The sequence below is a fragment of the Callorhinchus milii genome, unplaced genomic scaffold, assembly GCF_018977255.1.
Source record: "Callorhinchus milii isolate IMCB2004 unplaced genomic scaffold, IMCB_Cmil_1.0 Scaffold9, whole genome shotgun sequence".
Classification (NCBI taxonomy): Eukaryota; Metazoa; Chordata; class Chondrichthyes; order Chimaeriformes; family Callorhinchidae; genus Callorhinchus; species Callorhinchus milii.
Window position 1 is genome coordinate 22,669,173 of NW_024704750.1, and position 16,337 is coordinate 22,685,509.

The 16,337-nt window shown below is 54.5% G+C and overlaps 1 protein-coding gene across 1 annotated transcript in view; it reads right to left on the reverse strand.

Moving 5' to 3' along the window:
• Window positions 1-7,102: 7,102 nt before the first annotated feature.
• LOC103189667 (protein Daple) overlaps window positions 7,103-16,337 on the reverse strand; it is a 33,727-nt gene continuing 24,492 nt past the window's right edge. The window contains exons 4-9 of the mRNA XM_042338147.1: window positions 14,861-14,930; window positions 12,104-12,310; window positions 11,243-11,317; window positions 10,589-10,654; window positions 9,520-9,779; window positions 7,103-7,966 (exon numbers count right to left, since the gene is read on the reverse strand). Coding sequence (XP_042194081.1) covers window positions 7,103-7,966; window positions 9,520-9,779; window positions 10,589-10,654; window positions 11,243-11,317; window positions 12,104-12,310; window positions 14,861-14,930 — 1,542 coding nt within the window. The remainder of the gene's footprint in view (window positions 7,967-9,519; window positions 9,780-10,588; window positions 10,655-11,242; window positions 11,318-12,103; window positions 12,311-14,860; window positions 14,931-16,337) is intronic.

The window sequence follows — 16,337 nt, forward strand, 5'->3', positions numbered from 1 at the left end:
CACCTGAACGAGGCTTAACATCTCATCTGAAGGGCGGCACCTCTGACTGTAGCTCCCCCCAGCGCTGCAGTGGACTGGATCCACATTTGTTGGTGTGCCTTTCATGTCAGGATGACATCTCAAAGCGCTTCCCAGGGTTTCACTGTGAATTTTGTGGGGGAGCGCGACGGAGAATTTGCGCACAAAGACGTCCCCGCAAACAGCCACCGACTACCACGGCTGCTTACAAAATTCACGGTCACTTGTCAACCCCGCAGAGGGCTTTGAGACGTCCTTCTGACCCGAAAGGTGATGTGCCAAACGCGCGCTTTATCATGTCTTCGAGACGTCTCTTGGTGTTTCACAGAACGTGCTGTGTCGACCGTTCCATCCTCGTGCACCGCCTCTCCTCTTTATTTAATCTTCGCGGACCTGCCCTTGCCTGGTTCGATTCCTATCTCGCTCACCGTCTCCACTTTGTTGCCTCTAACGGTTTCTCCTCCAGCCCCCGCACTGTCACGTCTGGCTCTCCCTTGGTTACATCACCCGCAGACGTGGGGTCAACTTCCATATGTATGCAGATGACACCCAACTCTATCTTTCTGCCTCCACCCTCAACTCCAGGACCACTGCTGTCCTGACAGACTATCGGACATCAAGTCCTGGATTAGGGCAAACTTTCTAGTTGAATGTGAACAAGACTGAGGCCCTCCTGATTGGTTCGCGCAGCGCCTCCGCACCTCAGGCTCTGGCAACATCAACCTCCATGGTTATACACTACAGCTCACCAACTCACCAGCCAGTCAGGAACCCTTATTCGACCCTCAACTCTTCTTCCCCACATCCAAGCCATGACCCGCTCTGCCTTCCCTCACCTCTGTAACATCTCCCGACTCCGTCACTACCTCACCCCTCAGGCCACTGAAACTCTTGTTCATCACCTTCATCACCTCCAGGCTCGACTATGCAAATGCCCTCTTGTCGGCCTTCCCAACTCCTCCCTCCACAGCTGCAGATAATCCAGAACTCTGCAGCCCGTGTCCTCTCCCGCACCAAACTCCATGACCCTATCACCCCCATTCTCACCCAACTCCACTGGCTCCCTATCCTTCAGAGGATCCAGTTCAAGATTCTGGTCCTCACATACAAAGCCCTCCATGGCCTCGCCCCACCCTACCTCTGTGACCTCCTAACCCCCTACCAACTCGCCCGCTCCCTCCGCTCAGCCGGCTCTGGCTGCTCCACGTCCCCCGACCCACCCGCCCCACCATTGGCGGGAGAGCCTTCAGCCACTCTGCCCCCAACCTCTGGAATTCCATCCCCCAATCACTCCGCCTCACCCCCTCCTTAGCCTCCTTCAAGTCCCGCCTCAAAACCCTCCTCTTCATCCATGCCATCGGTCACCCCCCTTCCCCTCCCTTCGCCCCCCCTGACCCCAGCTCAGGTCTGAAATGCTGTACACTGTCCTTGGGACATCCTCCCGACGTGAAAGGCGCTATACAAATGTAATGTTGTTGTTGGATTGACCATGGCTTTTGTGGGCGAAACGCGGCAGCCAACTGCGCACAGGAGTGTCCGACAAACAGTCGTGGACTGAGTGACCACATTAAAAAAATGTTGCCAGGGGTTGCCGGGTTCCTACTTACTGCGGAGTAAGGAAACTTGCCTGAGGTTTTGCTCTGCCCCTGAGAACAAATTGCATTTATTTAGCATCAGGAGCCGCGACTCACATTACAGTTACTATTACTGCAAAGAGCTTTGTGACGTCCGCGCATTTCTCAGCATGTTACCGAATACAATTATCGTTGTGCATGAAACAACACGTTATCCTCTGATTATCCTCCCCCCAAAATCCCAGCACTTACTTGTCAGTGGTCCGTCAGTCCCTCGCACAGAGCACAGGCTCGACAGTGGAGAGGAAATTCCTTCACGGTTGAAGCGATGTTGAACAAGGGTTTTTGATGGTAAAGTTGAACGACAGAGAAGTTATCACCTAGTCAACTTCTGCTGTTGTTTCCCCTCTGGGTGTGGATCATTGTCGGGGAGTGGGGGAGACAAACACTCGCCTCAATCCCGTCTTGGTTCTGCGACAACCTCACAGTGAGATGTGTACATGTGTGTGAACGAACGTCTTACAATGGAGACAGGCAATGTTCACGGAAGTTTGTGGGCAGCACATAGAAACCACTCCCCAACCAGTTAGTCAGTCAGTCAGTTAGACTGACGGGTACTCTTACAGGATGTGTTTATAAAGGCATTTATTGTGTCTGAACACAGACTCCAAAAATTACACCCACAGGGGAAACTCCCATGGAGATGGGGGCACGCAGGGAGGTTAATAATGTACAATCCTAATAATGTGCACCATCAGCACCCCAAATAATAACCGCCTGATAATAATCCCCTAACAAAACAATATTATTATAATAATTTGGTCACTTCAATCCACGACTGTTTGTGGGACGCTGCTGTTTGCAATTGGCTGCCGCGTTTCGCCCACAAATATACAGCCAATTCACTTTACAATGTATCCTGTGAAGCGCTTCGAGACGTCTCGAAGACGTGAAAAGCGCTGTATCAAATGCAAGGATTATTATTATTATTTGCTGCTGTTTGCAGTCACACTGCATTTCCCCAGTTGTTTTAACAATAATCTTTGCATTTGATATATCGTCTCATCACATCGTTGAGACATCTCAAAGCACTTCACAGAACAAACAGTTGCAGATTAAGCGACCAATTTATTATGATGAATGTGTCTTGGGGAGGGATTATTACCCACGGAAAAGCGATCCGTCAATTGTTTAACAACCAGGTTTCTACATACTGCTGGATAAACAGAGGCAAACCCAAAAATTCTTCATCCAAGCAGTAATTTTGTTCCAAACCTGTTTGGAGCTAATTAATTTGTTTTTTTTGCTTGAACTGAAAGCTCCCAACTGATCACAGTGACCTGATCCCTCATTACTGAGTCAGACCCAACAGGTACCAACAACCGCAACCAACAAAGAGAGTTACCATGTGTCACGGCAGACACTGAGTGTGCATGGTCTGCGCGTGGGGGGGGGGGGTGTGGGAGCGTTCGCTGTCTGATCAACCGTCCCCCTCCCACCTTCACTGGGAAGCGATAATTTTACCCGCACCCCCAAACTCATAAGGGACAGAAAGGCTAATTGGGATCATAGAATATTACAGCACAGAGAGAGGCCATTTGGCTCATCGTGCCTTCTGTGCCGGCTTTTTTGGAAGAGCTACTCAATCAGTCGCGCTCAACAACAACAACTTGGATTTATACAGCGCCCTCCACGCTGGACAGCGTCTCAGAGCGCTTTACGGTAACGGATCCCGAGGCCGAGCCAGGGGGAGGGGGAGGAAGGTGACCAAAGGCGCAGTTGAAAAGAAAGGTCTTCAGCAGAGACCTGAAAATGGGAAGGGAGGGAGCGAGACCAAGGGAGTGAGGAAGGCAGTTCCAGAGCCTCGAGGCATAGTGGCTGAAGGCATGGCCGCCGAGGGTGGAGCGGAGGGCTCGGGGGACAAGGAGGAGGCCAGACCCGGATCCCGAGGCCAGACCATTCCCCTGCTCTTTCCCCAAATCCTTTCAAATGTTTCTTCTTCAAGTCCCTATCCAATTCCCTTTCGAAAGTTCTTATTGAATGTGTTTTCAGGCCGTGCGTTCCAGACCGTAACAACTCCCTGTGTCAATTTTGTTCCCCCCCACAAAGCAGCGGTGAAACGAGGGAGCAATTTTATTCGAGGGATTGTCGACCAGGACACGAGAGAGAGAGAGAGAGGGAGAGAGAGGAACTTCCTTCTCTTTTCCTGCATTTGAGCATCAGCCGAGGCTGTGAGTGGCTGTAAACCAGTCATAGGGATTTCCAGTCAACCTTTCATTCCAAGTATTGCTCCCCCGGGTGTCAGATTCATTTCTGAACTTAATTCCACCTCCGTGTCAGCTCCACAACATTACTCAAAAACGTTAAACCTGTACAGACAGAGATTCCTGGTTCAGCACCAGGTTTCCACATCACACATCAAACCTGATATAAACATCTAACTAACCGGTCTAATTAACAAGGCAACATCAACGCCCGCCCACACACTCAACTATTTACCTCTATGTAGCTGTAAAATAAAATAATCCTCGCATTTTCCCCAGGGCCTTTCACATCGGGAGGACAGTCTCGATTTCATTGTAAATGACAGTCGGTGACTGTCATTTATGGACGAACGCGCCAGCGAATTCGCGTCCAGCAACGTCCCCCGTAAACAGCCGTTAACAGGAGCTGAGTGGGAAGATTACTGCCGACCCACCCAACGAGCTCTCACACGATGAGCTGGGCTGGCTGTGTTGTCACCAGACGTGCCCTGGAGTTACTGCGGACCCTCCTGGCTCGGGAACCAGTCTAGAAAGAGAGACTGACCGTCCCCACCCCCTCCTTGAGGAGACCCCCGGGTTACCACCCCCGCACCCCACCCCCCGGGGAAATTCTCTGATTGACAAATAAGATGAAGGCCATCCAATAACAAATTACCCACTGATCATTGACACAAGAGCCTTCAGGTGTCAGAGAGGAATTTTACAGAGAGGGACCCCTTCCCCATTTGTCCCCCCATCACCACCACACCGAGTGTGTGTTGTGGGGGGAGGGGGAGAAAACAGTATACATACAGACGATGAGAGAGAGAGAGAGGATTTCTCATGAGCGGTAAACTAGAATTTTAGAAAAACAGGAAGGACTTGGGCAACAACATCAACAACATTTGTGTAGTGCCTTTCATGTCAGGAGGACATCCCAAAGTGCTGACAACCACACATTTACACCGCCTTTCACATCACGAGGACATCCGAAGCTGGATAGTTAGGACCCCTCGGGATCAGGAGGGGTGGAGGGCAGGAAGGGCGGGGATGGGAGGGTTGACTGATGGTGCGGTCGAAGAGGAGGGTCTCAAGACGAGAGGCGGGAGGGGGGGGGGAGGGAAACATGGTGGTGAAGCATTACATTTCATGTTTATTTTGTGGTAGTTTGGGAGGGTTTTTTTTTGCTGAAGCATCACGAGTCATTTCTGCATCAAGGATGTAGATAACTTCTGATTATCTCTCTCTCTCTCCGCCCCTCATAGATCAGATCAAATTCAAATAACCAATATTGTGGAAATGCCGACCGCCTAAAAACAAAGACGCATTAAAAATCGAGAGATGCTAATCTTTCGACTCACTACAGACCCACACGTCTCTTGAGTTTGCTTCTACTGACGTGGCAGCTGTGCGCAGCGACGGGGGTTTGGCTCAGCACAGCACAAGCATTTCAGCCCCCTCCACCCCTGGAGTATAGTACTTCCCTCACCGATAAATAATAATCATAATCCTTGCACATTTTGAGGCCGAAACAGAGTCACTACACTTGTTCTGAGACGCTTTCCTGTGGGGCTTTCATGGGGCGCCCGAAAAGCCTCGCATTTACAACAGCGCCTTATCAAGTCATCAAGATCTCTTGACTTAATAAGGCTCCGCATCATATGCAAAGATTGTTATGATATTATTTAGTTGAGTGGCAAGATGAGTTTCTTGGAACTATTAGAAAGAAATAAAAGTTGGAAAGAAATGGAAAATAAAGTAGATTCTTCAAAAGGTGAGAATTTAATTAGTATTTCCACATCATCAACATAATTATTGGCTTCGTTTTCGTCTCTCCCTCTTATTGACAACAGAGATATACAACAAAGTAACACAGTCTTTTTGTTCCTCGTATCAAGATTATTACCTTCTTTATCTCTGTCAGTTTGGGAAGAACATTAACTCCGCACCACGTCCCACTACACCCCCTCCCCACCGGCCTCCAATTGCACTTCATTTTCTCAGAAAATGCGCACAGCCACAGATACACCCCCCATGGGTGTACAGTGCAAATATGTGAAGACCGACTTACATGTGCGCACACACACACACACACACACACACACGCACGCGCACAGGTACAAACATGCATGCGCGCACATGTATACATGAACACCACACATACTTCCATATACATTAACACGCATTCGCACGCAGACGCAGGCACTCGCGCTCAGGCCAAATTGGCTCTGATAAAAGATTCCAGTGTTCCCAATTTAATCCCAAATTTGGTCGGTAGAAAACAAAATGGCCGCTCCCCTGGCGGCCATCTTGTCAGTAGTCGAAAGGTTCTTCCCCAAAGAAAGAGGAAAATTTGTGCAACACGTTAAATATAAAACATGAAATAAGATCGATATGGACACAGAAAACGCAGAGAATTAATTACAAGGACAGATTCCGTCTAAAATGGTCTCCACAGAGACATAGAATGATTTAGTTTCCCACCTGTACACTGTGTCTGTTCCGGGGGGGGGGAGAGAGGGAGAGGGGGCAAGGGGGATGGGTGGGGGTTGGACCAGAGACTCCCCCCGAAACCAGCTGTTTATCATCTCTACAAACTGGTACAAAAATAATCTTCCGGTTCTCTGACAGGAAATGTAAACTCCCGTCCCGATCCTCTGTGGATTCCCTTCAATTTACATTCGGAATATTTACACAATTAATACGGGACCATTAAAATCCCCGCCCGCGCACAACCGGCACGTGGCCGCACGTACACAGCGCGCACACTCCTGCACACGCACACGAAGCCTCACCCACACATGCACACTGCAGACCCATACACGTACACACACGTACGTGCGCCAACGTACACACGATGCATCCTCACGCCGCAGAACCTCCTGCACACGCCACGTAGCCGCACGCACCGTGCTCACACTTCACCGACTCGGAGATCCCTGAGCTCTCCCCCTCGCCCCTCCCGCCCCCCCCACCCAAAAAACACAAGGGTTGTGGTGAAGGAGGCCCCTCCCCATTCTCCCCCCCACATCATTGTATCTTCACAAAACAGTCACTTGAGTGATGGACTGAGGAGCACATCCGGGGGGGTGGTGAGGCGGGGGGGGGGGGGGAAGTTGGAGAGAGGCAACACTCCCCCCACTCACTGCCTCTCACTGGGCGCTGGTCACACACAGCCCTGGACAGACATAGCGGGGAAACAGTAGATAACCACCCAGACCCCCAGAGGGGTTATGGGGCGGGTGGGGGAGGGGGTCTCTGAGCCGCTCACACGCAACCGTACTCGTACCACACAGTCTGGGGGTCCGCATTGGGGTCCGCGGCCCCTGGGGAGCTCTTCAAAGCGCCATCGTGTCCTTTGCCATTTTCCTCCGCTCCGGGGGTCTCTCCTCCGCCCCCCACTGCAGACTCCGCTGGCCCCCGGCCCCTCGGCTCCTCACCCTGGCGGGACAGGGGCCTGACCAGCGCCGTCTCCCCACCACCACCACCACCACCACCGGGGGCGCCTTTCGGCTGGGCCGCTCTCCTGTCGGCCGGCGACCTGTCGGTTTGGGGGCCGGGGTATCCGGGAGAGAGGGCGCCTGCGCTGCCGCAGTGCTGGGGGAGAGAGAGGGGCTTCTCGTCCTTGGGGGGAGCGAGCGACAGACGGCGAGGGTCCACGGCTCGGCAGCTGGGGTCGGAGCCGGGTAGTCGGGCGGATTGGGGTCTCTCTCGCGGCGACAGCCGGCCTTTGCCCTGAGCGCTCGGCGACAGCGCCTCCTGCCTGTGAGCATCGGCGGCGCCGTGCCTGGGGAGGTCTGCGGCCGCCAGGCTGACCGCCCGGCCCAGCGAGCAGCCCCTCGGGGGGCAGGGGGGCTGCGCCGGGGGCGAGCGGAGGCACGAGACTGAGCTGGAGCGAGCCGGGGCCGGGAGCGTGGCCGGGCGGGGGCTCGGCTTCACCGACTGCCCCGGTTTGCCCCCCACTCCCCTCCCCTCCCCGGGGCCGTGCGGAGACTTCACGTTGGGGGAGACGTAGACGGTCGGTGTTGGGGTCCGTGCGCTCTCCCGCCTGCCGGCCGGCGGCTCGGCCATCGCGGGGGGCTCAGACACCTTGGTGAAGTAATCGCTCAGTAAATCTTCCCGGCCCACGACCTGCAACAACAACAACAACAACATTCCAACAACAACAACAACAACATTCAACAACAAACTAGCCAGCGGCTCTCACGTCGCCAGGACGTCCCGAAGCACTGGACGGTGAAGGGTTTGCACCTGAACTATACAGGAAAGCACACCAGTCGCCCCCCCCCCACCACATAATACACAGTCACTACACATCACAGCTCTGAGAAAAGATCATCGACTGGAAACGTTAACCCACTTTCCTCTCTCCATAGACACCGCCGGATCCGACTCCCCACATGGAAAATGTGACACACGAACATGGCGACAGGTCATTATCTACCATGAAAATGATGGGGCTCACTCACTCACACCCACACACACTCACACACACCCCCACCCACACTGCACACACCCCACTCGCACACACCCACACACGCTCACACACACACTCACACCCCCACACACTCACCCCCACACACAGACTCACACACACACTCACCCACACCCCCCACACACACTCACACACACCCCCACACACACACTCACACTCTGATCCACTCTGAGATGTCACTCTGCGTGGAGGGCGATATATAAGTGCAAGTTCTAATAATAATATCACGTTATTGAGACGTCTCAAAGCCCTCCACAGGATATACTGTAAAGCGGAGTGACTGTGTGACTGTGGGTGAAACCCGGAAGCCAATTGTGCACAGCAGCGTCCCCACAAACAGCCGTGGGTGGAGTGAGTTGAGTGGGTGAGTGAGTGAGAAAGTGAGAGAGTGGGTGGATGGATGGGAGTGAGTGAGTGAGTGAGAGGGTGAGTGAGAGAGTGAGTGAGACAGTAAGTGAGAGGGTGAGTGAGAGAGTGAGTGAGACAGTAAGTGAGAGGGTGAGAGAGAGAGTGAGTGAGTGAGAAGTAAGTGAGAGGGTGAGTGAGATAGTGAGTGAGACAGTAAGTGAGAGGGTGAGTGAGGAGTGAGACAGTAAGTGAGAGGGTGAGTGAGAGAGTGAGACAGTAAGTGAGAGGGTGGGTGAGAGAGTGAGTGAGTGAGACAGTAAGTGAGAGAGTGAGTGAGACAGTAAGTGAGAGAGTGAGTGAGACAGTAAGTGAGAGGGTGAGTGAGTGAGACACTAAGTGAGAGGGTGAGTGAGACAGTAAGTGAGAGGGTGAGTGAGTGAGAGTGAGTGAGACAGTAAGTGAGAGGGTGAGTGAGAGAGTGAGTGAGTGAGTGAGACAGTAAGTGAGAGGGTGAGTGAGAGAGTGAGTGAGTGAGACAGTAAGTGAGAGGGTGAGTGAGTGAGAGAGTGAGTGAGTGAGACAGTAAGTGAGAGGGTGAGTAAGTGAGTGAGAGAGTGAGTGAGACAGTAAGTGAGAGAGTGAGTGAGTGAGTGAGTGAGACAGTAAGTGAGAGTGAGTGAGTGAGTGAGACAGTAAGTGAGAGGGTGAGTGAGAGAGTGAGAGAGTGAGTGAGACAGTAAGTGAGAGAGTGAGTGAGTGAGACAGTAAGTGAGAGGGTGAGTGAGAGAGTGAGTGAGTGAGTGAGTGAGTGAGACAGTAAGTGAGAGGCTGAGTGACTTACGTTGGCACTGATGGGTGAGAGGTTACTGCTCTCCTGTAGGAACTCCTGCAGGGTGACCATCTCGCTGCCCGGTGAGCCGGTCCTGGCTCGGCCCCTCTGGGGTGTGCTGTGGGACACCGGGCTCCGGCGCATGGACGGAGGCTCCGGTTTGCCGGGGGTGAGGAGCCCGGAGCCGAGGACGTCTCTGGGGGAGGTTGGCACGTCCCGCGTGGGCACCAGGTCATCGCCGCTCACGCCCTCCTGGCGCCTGGCAACCAAACCTGTTGGATCGGGTGGGGGGGGTCAAACATCAAGAGCTCGAGGTGCAATCATCGCCCCCCAAAAAATAATATTAACGCTGATACAATAATCCCTGCGGTTGATACGGCGCCTTATTATATTTCGAGACGTCTCAAAAGCGCTCCACGGAACAGACTGTAAAGTGTAGTGACTGTATGTATAGTTTGCGGGCGAAACGCGGCAGCCAATTGCGCCCGGGAGCGTCCCCCCACCCCACAAACAGTCGCGGGTCGAGTGACCGAATTGTTGTTGAGGTTTCGCACCCCCCCCCGCCCGGGAATCGAACCCGGGTCCTCTCGCTCGCCGGGCGAGGGCTCTGACTGCTGAGCTACAGGGCTCCACGTGAAGTGCACCCAGTGCCGGAAGCTGATGTGAGTCCCTTCCTGACCCGCCCGCAATCACGGCCCCGCCCGCAATCCCAACCCACGGCCCCGCCCGAAATCACGGCCCCACCCACAGACCCGCCCGCAATCACGGCCCCACCCACAGACCCGCCCTCAATCACTGCCCCACCCACAATCACAGCCCCGCCCACAACCGCTGCCCCACCCACAATCACTGCCCCGCCCACAGCCACAGCCCCACCCACCATCACTGCCCCGCCCACAGCCACAGTCCCACCCACAATCACTGCCCCGCCCACAGCCAGTCCGGCCCACAATCACTGCCGCACCCATAGCCAAAGCCCCACCCACAACCACAGCCCCACCCACATTACTGCCCCGCCCACGGCCACAGCCCCGCCCACGGCCAAAGGGAAACGTGGGGAATGACATGACACAAACCTCACCTTTGGAGCTAAGAGGAGACGAGGCGTCGCTGGAACTACACCGGCTCTTCTCACAGAGTCTCGAGGCTGTGTGAGAGAGAGAGGAGGAGAGAAAAGGGAGAGAAGGAGAGGAGGAGAGAACGAGAGGAGGGGGATGAGGGAGAGAGAGAAAACGAGCGGCGGAGAGAGAACAGACATCGTTAGGAACAAGACGTCCATTGCTGCCCAGTTGCACAGCGAGGGACTGCGATAGTGTGATACAACCAGTGCCCCCCAAACGCAGGCGCACTTCGGAGAGAGTGGGGGTGAGGGCGATAATGTTTGCTCTTTGCCTGAACCTTTCCCGGGTCCGAGTGCAAAGTGGAAGAGTGTGGACCTCGGGCCTTGTGTGCACCCCCCCACCATCGATGGCCGTGTCTTCACTCTGCAACTCTCTTCCTCAATCCTTCCCACTCGCTCCCCCAGCTTCGCCTCTTCCAAGGCCCGTCTTAAGGTCTTCAACCGCCCCTACTCAACCCACCCTCCCCGCCCTCCACCCCCTCCTGATCCCAACCCCAGCTCGGGTGCAAACCCTCCTTGCCCCGCGCCTTGGGACGTCCTCCCGACACGAAAGGCGCCGTGTAAATGCCGTTTGTTGTTGTTGTTGTTGTTGTTGAGGGCGCAACAGGGACTCACCAGGGCTTCTTCTCCCACAGCTGGAAAACTCTATTTCCAGGGAATGGGGTCGGAGATCGTTGTCGGACGTACAACCTGGTAATTCACAGGAGACAAAAATCACACACACAGGACACCAGTCAGCGAGAACCTCACGCACTCCACTGCTCATTCCCCACTCCTCACCCCCTCTCCCCACCCACATCAGTCGTCATAGCCGCTCTGCCGCTATATCGTTGTTATCCCTGACTGTCCAGCGCCTTGGGACGTCCTCCCGACGTGAAAGATGTGCAAATCGAATTTTGTATTGTATGGTAAAACTTTTGAAAAGAGTTATAACAATAATAATAATCCTTGCATTTGATACGCAGCCTTACCACGTCGTTGAGACGTCTCCAAGCGCATCGCAGAATATACTGTGAAGTGTTATGACTGTGTATTTTGTGGGCGAAACGCGGCAGCCAATTGCGCACGACAGCGTGGATTGAGTGACCGCAATTTAAATTTTTTTTGGAGGGATTATTACCCCCAGAAAAGCGATCCCACCAATCGACTAACAACCGGATTCCAACTTACTGCTGGATAAACAGAGGCGTGTGGAGTAAGGAAACCCGCCTAAGGTTTGCCCCCCCCGCCCGGGAATCGAACCCGGGTCCTCGAGTTTGCGAGGCGAGGGCTCTGATCGCTGAGCTACAGGACTCAATATGATGGGCCGAACAGCCAGAGGAGCGTCACCATCTGAAGCCTCAGCAACTGAATGCAAACCAAGGACCCGGGTTCGATTCTGCTGCGTTTCACCCACAAAATACACAGTCACTACGCTTCCCAATATGATCCGTGAAGCGCTCTGAGACGCTCCTGCCTGGTGACGGCGAGGCCTACCTTTAGGCCGGGCGCAGGGCCTGCAGCTGAAGGAGGGTGCGGAGCTGGACGAGCTGAGGTGGATGGCGGAGGTGGAGTAGGCCAAGGACCCCAACTCGGCTCTGCGTCGCTGAGCCTCCTTCTGCTCCGCTGGGCCCTCGGTCTCCAGGGGCCCGGAGAGCCTCCCCTTCCTACGGCTGTCGCTGGTGATGGCGGCGGCGGCGGGGGCTGCGGTGGGCGGGAGGGAAAGGGTTAACTGTGCCCGCGCTGAGACGAGCCACGGAGGCAGATCAGCTCAGCTCAGCTCCAGCGGAGGAACGTAAGCCATAGCATCAGGCGCTGAACTGGGTTTGGGGCGTTGCTCGTTTGGTTCCCTGCGCTCTCTCGCGCGCTCTCGCTCTCTGGGTTTAATGGATCATCTCATGTCACAGTCCGTTTATAATAATAATAATCCTTGTATTTGATACAGCGCCTCAACAGGATATACTGTAAAGTCCCTCCGCCTCCCTCCCTCCCTCCCTCTGCCTCCTTCAAGACCTGTCTCTTCAACCGCGCCTTCGGTCACCCTCCTGCTCCCCAACCCTCCCCGCCCCCCCCCCCCACTCCCTCCTGATCCCAACCCCCCAGCGCGGGTGTGGGTCCCTGACTGTCCAGCGCCCTGGGACGTCCTCCCGACATGGAAGACGCTGTGCGGATGTCATGCGTTGGTTGCTGAGTTACTCTGGGGGTTATGGCCAAAGAGAGAGAGAGAGAGAGAGAGCGACACGTGGCACAGGGCTGCCCCGCGGCAGGAGCCACGTTGGTGTTTGCTCTTCCAATGAGGCCATTCCAATCCCAATCCTAATCCCACTTCCCTGCCTTTTCCCGTCGGGAGTGAAACTACCAGCCTGGAGCGCCACCTGCTGTTACAACACCGCTATAGCCACGCAGACCGGCAAATTTATCTCCCGGCCCCACTCCCTGCAGTCGAGGGTGTTGCCTTGAGGGATGTTTCTCTAACTATTGCAGCAAATAGCCAGCAATCTATTTAATCCCCGGGAATGTGACAGCGCCGGAATACCGCAACTCTTAAACATAGAGCCTAATAATAATACATGTTCACATAGAGCTAATAATAATATATTTATATAGAGCTAATAATTGTTGCACTGATTAGATGTGCAATTATCTCTCTGATTATAACAGGTATATACATACACACGATCCGGTGGTACCCAGTTCAGCCTCTGTGCAAACAGACACACGCACACACGCGCGCACACACAGGCAGGTACACACACACACAAACACAGGCAGAAAAACAAGCACACGCAAAGGCGCAGGCATCTACAGTGACGGACTGGCTCCCCAAAAAGGGGTCAGGATTGCCCGGTAAAATGGGGGGGGGGGGATCAAGCCCCGTTGGATGGGGTGGTGGGAGGGGGGGTCCCCAATTACCACACAGCCAGTCCGCCCCGGGGCAGGTGCACACACACAGGCAGTGGGGAGAAGCACAGGAGTTGGTCTCCACAGGACGAGACGATTGCACATTTGCAGGTCCAGAGACGCAGGAACATAGGAGAACAGGATGAGGCCATTCAGCCCCGCAAGCCTGTTCCGCCATTCTATAAGATCATGGCTGACGCAGACAAGGTGAAACGCGGACATTGAGCTGTTGGGATGGGGATGGGGGTGGGGTGGGGGGGGGTTGAGGGGTGACGCTGGGCAGCACATACATTAGCTGCAGTGAGGAGCAGAGACAACTGAACTGGAGGAGGGAGCACGAGACATGAGCCGGACTGAGCACAGAGTGTGAGCAAACAGGAGAGGGAGAGACAGAGAGAGAGAGAGTGGGAGAAGCAGTGAAAGCAACACGGGTTTGAACAGAAAGATGATTTTAAAAAACCCTTAGGCACGAGAGACACAGAACTGACTCAACGAAGCAGCGAGGGGCGGGGCGAGCAGCGAGGGGCGGGGCGAGCAGCGAGGGGCGGGGCAAGCGACGAGGGGTGGAGCTAGCAGCGAGGGGCGGGGCTGCAGTGAGGGGCAGGGCTAGGGGCAAGGGGCGGGGCGAGCAGGGAGGGGCAGGGCTAGTGGCTAGTGGGAGGGGCTAATGGCAAGGGCGAGGTTAGCAGGGAGGGGCGGGGCTGGCAGCGAGGGGCGGGGCTGGCAGCGATGGGTGGGGCTGGCGGCGAGGGGCGGGGCTGGCAGCGAGGGGCAGGACGGGCGGCGAGGGGCGGGACGGGCGGCGAGGGGCGGGGGGTGGGGCGGGCGGCGAGGGGTGAGGGGCGGGGCGGGCGGCGAGGGGTGAGGGGAGGTGCAGGCGGCGAGGGGTGAGGGGCGGGGCGGGCGGCGAGGGGCGGGGCGGGCGGTGAGGGGTGCAGAGGAGCCCAAGGTTTACACGACAGGAGAGATCGCTTGAATTACTTAACTCACTAACTAATTAATTGACATTAATTGAGAGGCGGAGGGAGGATAATGCATTCAATTAAGTAACTTCAGTGACTCCCTCCATCAACCACCGCACATCGGCCAGTCAGGGCTTGGACCCCAGCCGGGGGTCGAGATCAGGAGGGATGCAGGGCAGGCAGGGTGGTGGGTGGGGGTAGGAGGGTGACCGAAGGCGCGGTCGAAGAGGAGGGTCTCGAGAGGAGGCGAGGGAGGCAAGGAACATCTCAGCCTGGCTCAGTACCAACAGGAACCCACCCCCCCCACCACCTCGTCAAAGGCTCCACAAGTATCCCCCACAACCCACCCCCCATCCACCCCCTCCCCTCGCTGACACAGGACGTCCCTCACCTGAGAGCGGGTCCTTAGCGATCAGCAGGATGTTTGGCAATGTCATCACCACCAACTGCTGGAGGCATTCCTGTGGGTAGAGAGAGAGAGAGAGAGCGAGGGTGAGAGAGGGAGAGAGTGTGTGAGAGAGAGGAGTGAGAGAATGTGTGAGAGTGAGTGAGTGAGAGAGAGAGAGAGAGTGTGAGAGAGAGTTTGAGAGTGTGTGAGAAAGGGAGAGAGTTCTGTGTGCGCGTGTGAGAGTGTGAGAGAGTGGGACAGTTAAGTGTGTGAGTGAGAGCGAGTCAGAGAGTGAGAGTGTGTGAGAGAGTGAGGGAGTGAGAGAGAGAGAGAGAGAGAACTTGAGAGTGTGTGAGAGGGAGAGAGTTCTGTGCGTGCTTGTGAGAGTGTGAGAGAGTGAGACAGTGAGTGTGAGAGCGACAGCGAGCATGAGACAGAGTGAGAGAGTGTGTGAGAGAGTGAGAGAGTGTGAGACAGAGAGTGTGTGTGTGTGTGTGTGTGTGTGAGAGAGAGAGACACACACACACACACAAAATTACTCCAGTTACTGCACTCAAATCCACACCCTGTGACACCCACCTCCGCACTCCCCCCCACATTCCTCATCAGGAATCACACACCATACAACCACCATTACAATAACCATCAATAGCATCGTCGCAGCGCCTTTCGTGTCAGGGGAAAAAAAAAACGTCTCAAAAGTGCTTCACGGGATCTACTGTGAACTGTAGTGACTGTGTGTATTTTTGTGGGTGGACACAACACGAATAACAATAGCAAATATTTACTATTTACACAGCCATAATCCTGGCCTTTTAATAGTGTCCCACGGAAGTTGCTGTAGTGACTACTTGTGAGCCAACGTGACAGGTACATACCCTTTAAGAATTATTTTGTGTCCCCCCCCCTCCTCCCCCGAGAGCCTGGATCTCGTGTGGACGTATGTTAAAGTGTGGTGGTGGGTGGGTGTGGGGGGGGTAGAATGCAGAGCCTTATCCGTCTTTAATGGGGTGGGGGGGGAGGAGGGGAGAAATATTAATATTTCATAACCAAATGGGAATGATTTCTAAATGAGAAAAATATACAATAACCCTTTCCTTTGATTATAGCGCCTTATCATAGCGTTGAGACGTCTCAAAGCGCTTCGCAGGATATTACTGCAAAGTGTAGTGACTGTGTATTTTGTGGGCGAAAAGTGTAAGACGAGGAGACAAAAACTGAGCGGCTCTTAAAGGGAATGTCAGTGAGGGGTTAACAGTGAATATTATACAGTGTGCGTGTGTGTGTGTGTGTGTGTGTTTGTGTGGGGGGGGGGGTTGGGGTGGGGGGAAGAGGTTGTCTCGAGTCAACATTACAGAAGGTCACTCAACCTTAAACAGCCGCAAGTTTGTTTTTTGTATGAAATGTCGTCATGGCTGCCGAGCTTCGGGCTTTAATGTAAGTTTATTTAACGACATTAATCCCATTCGACCAAACTTGG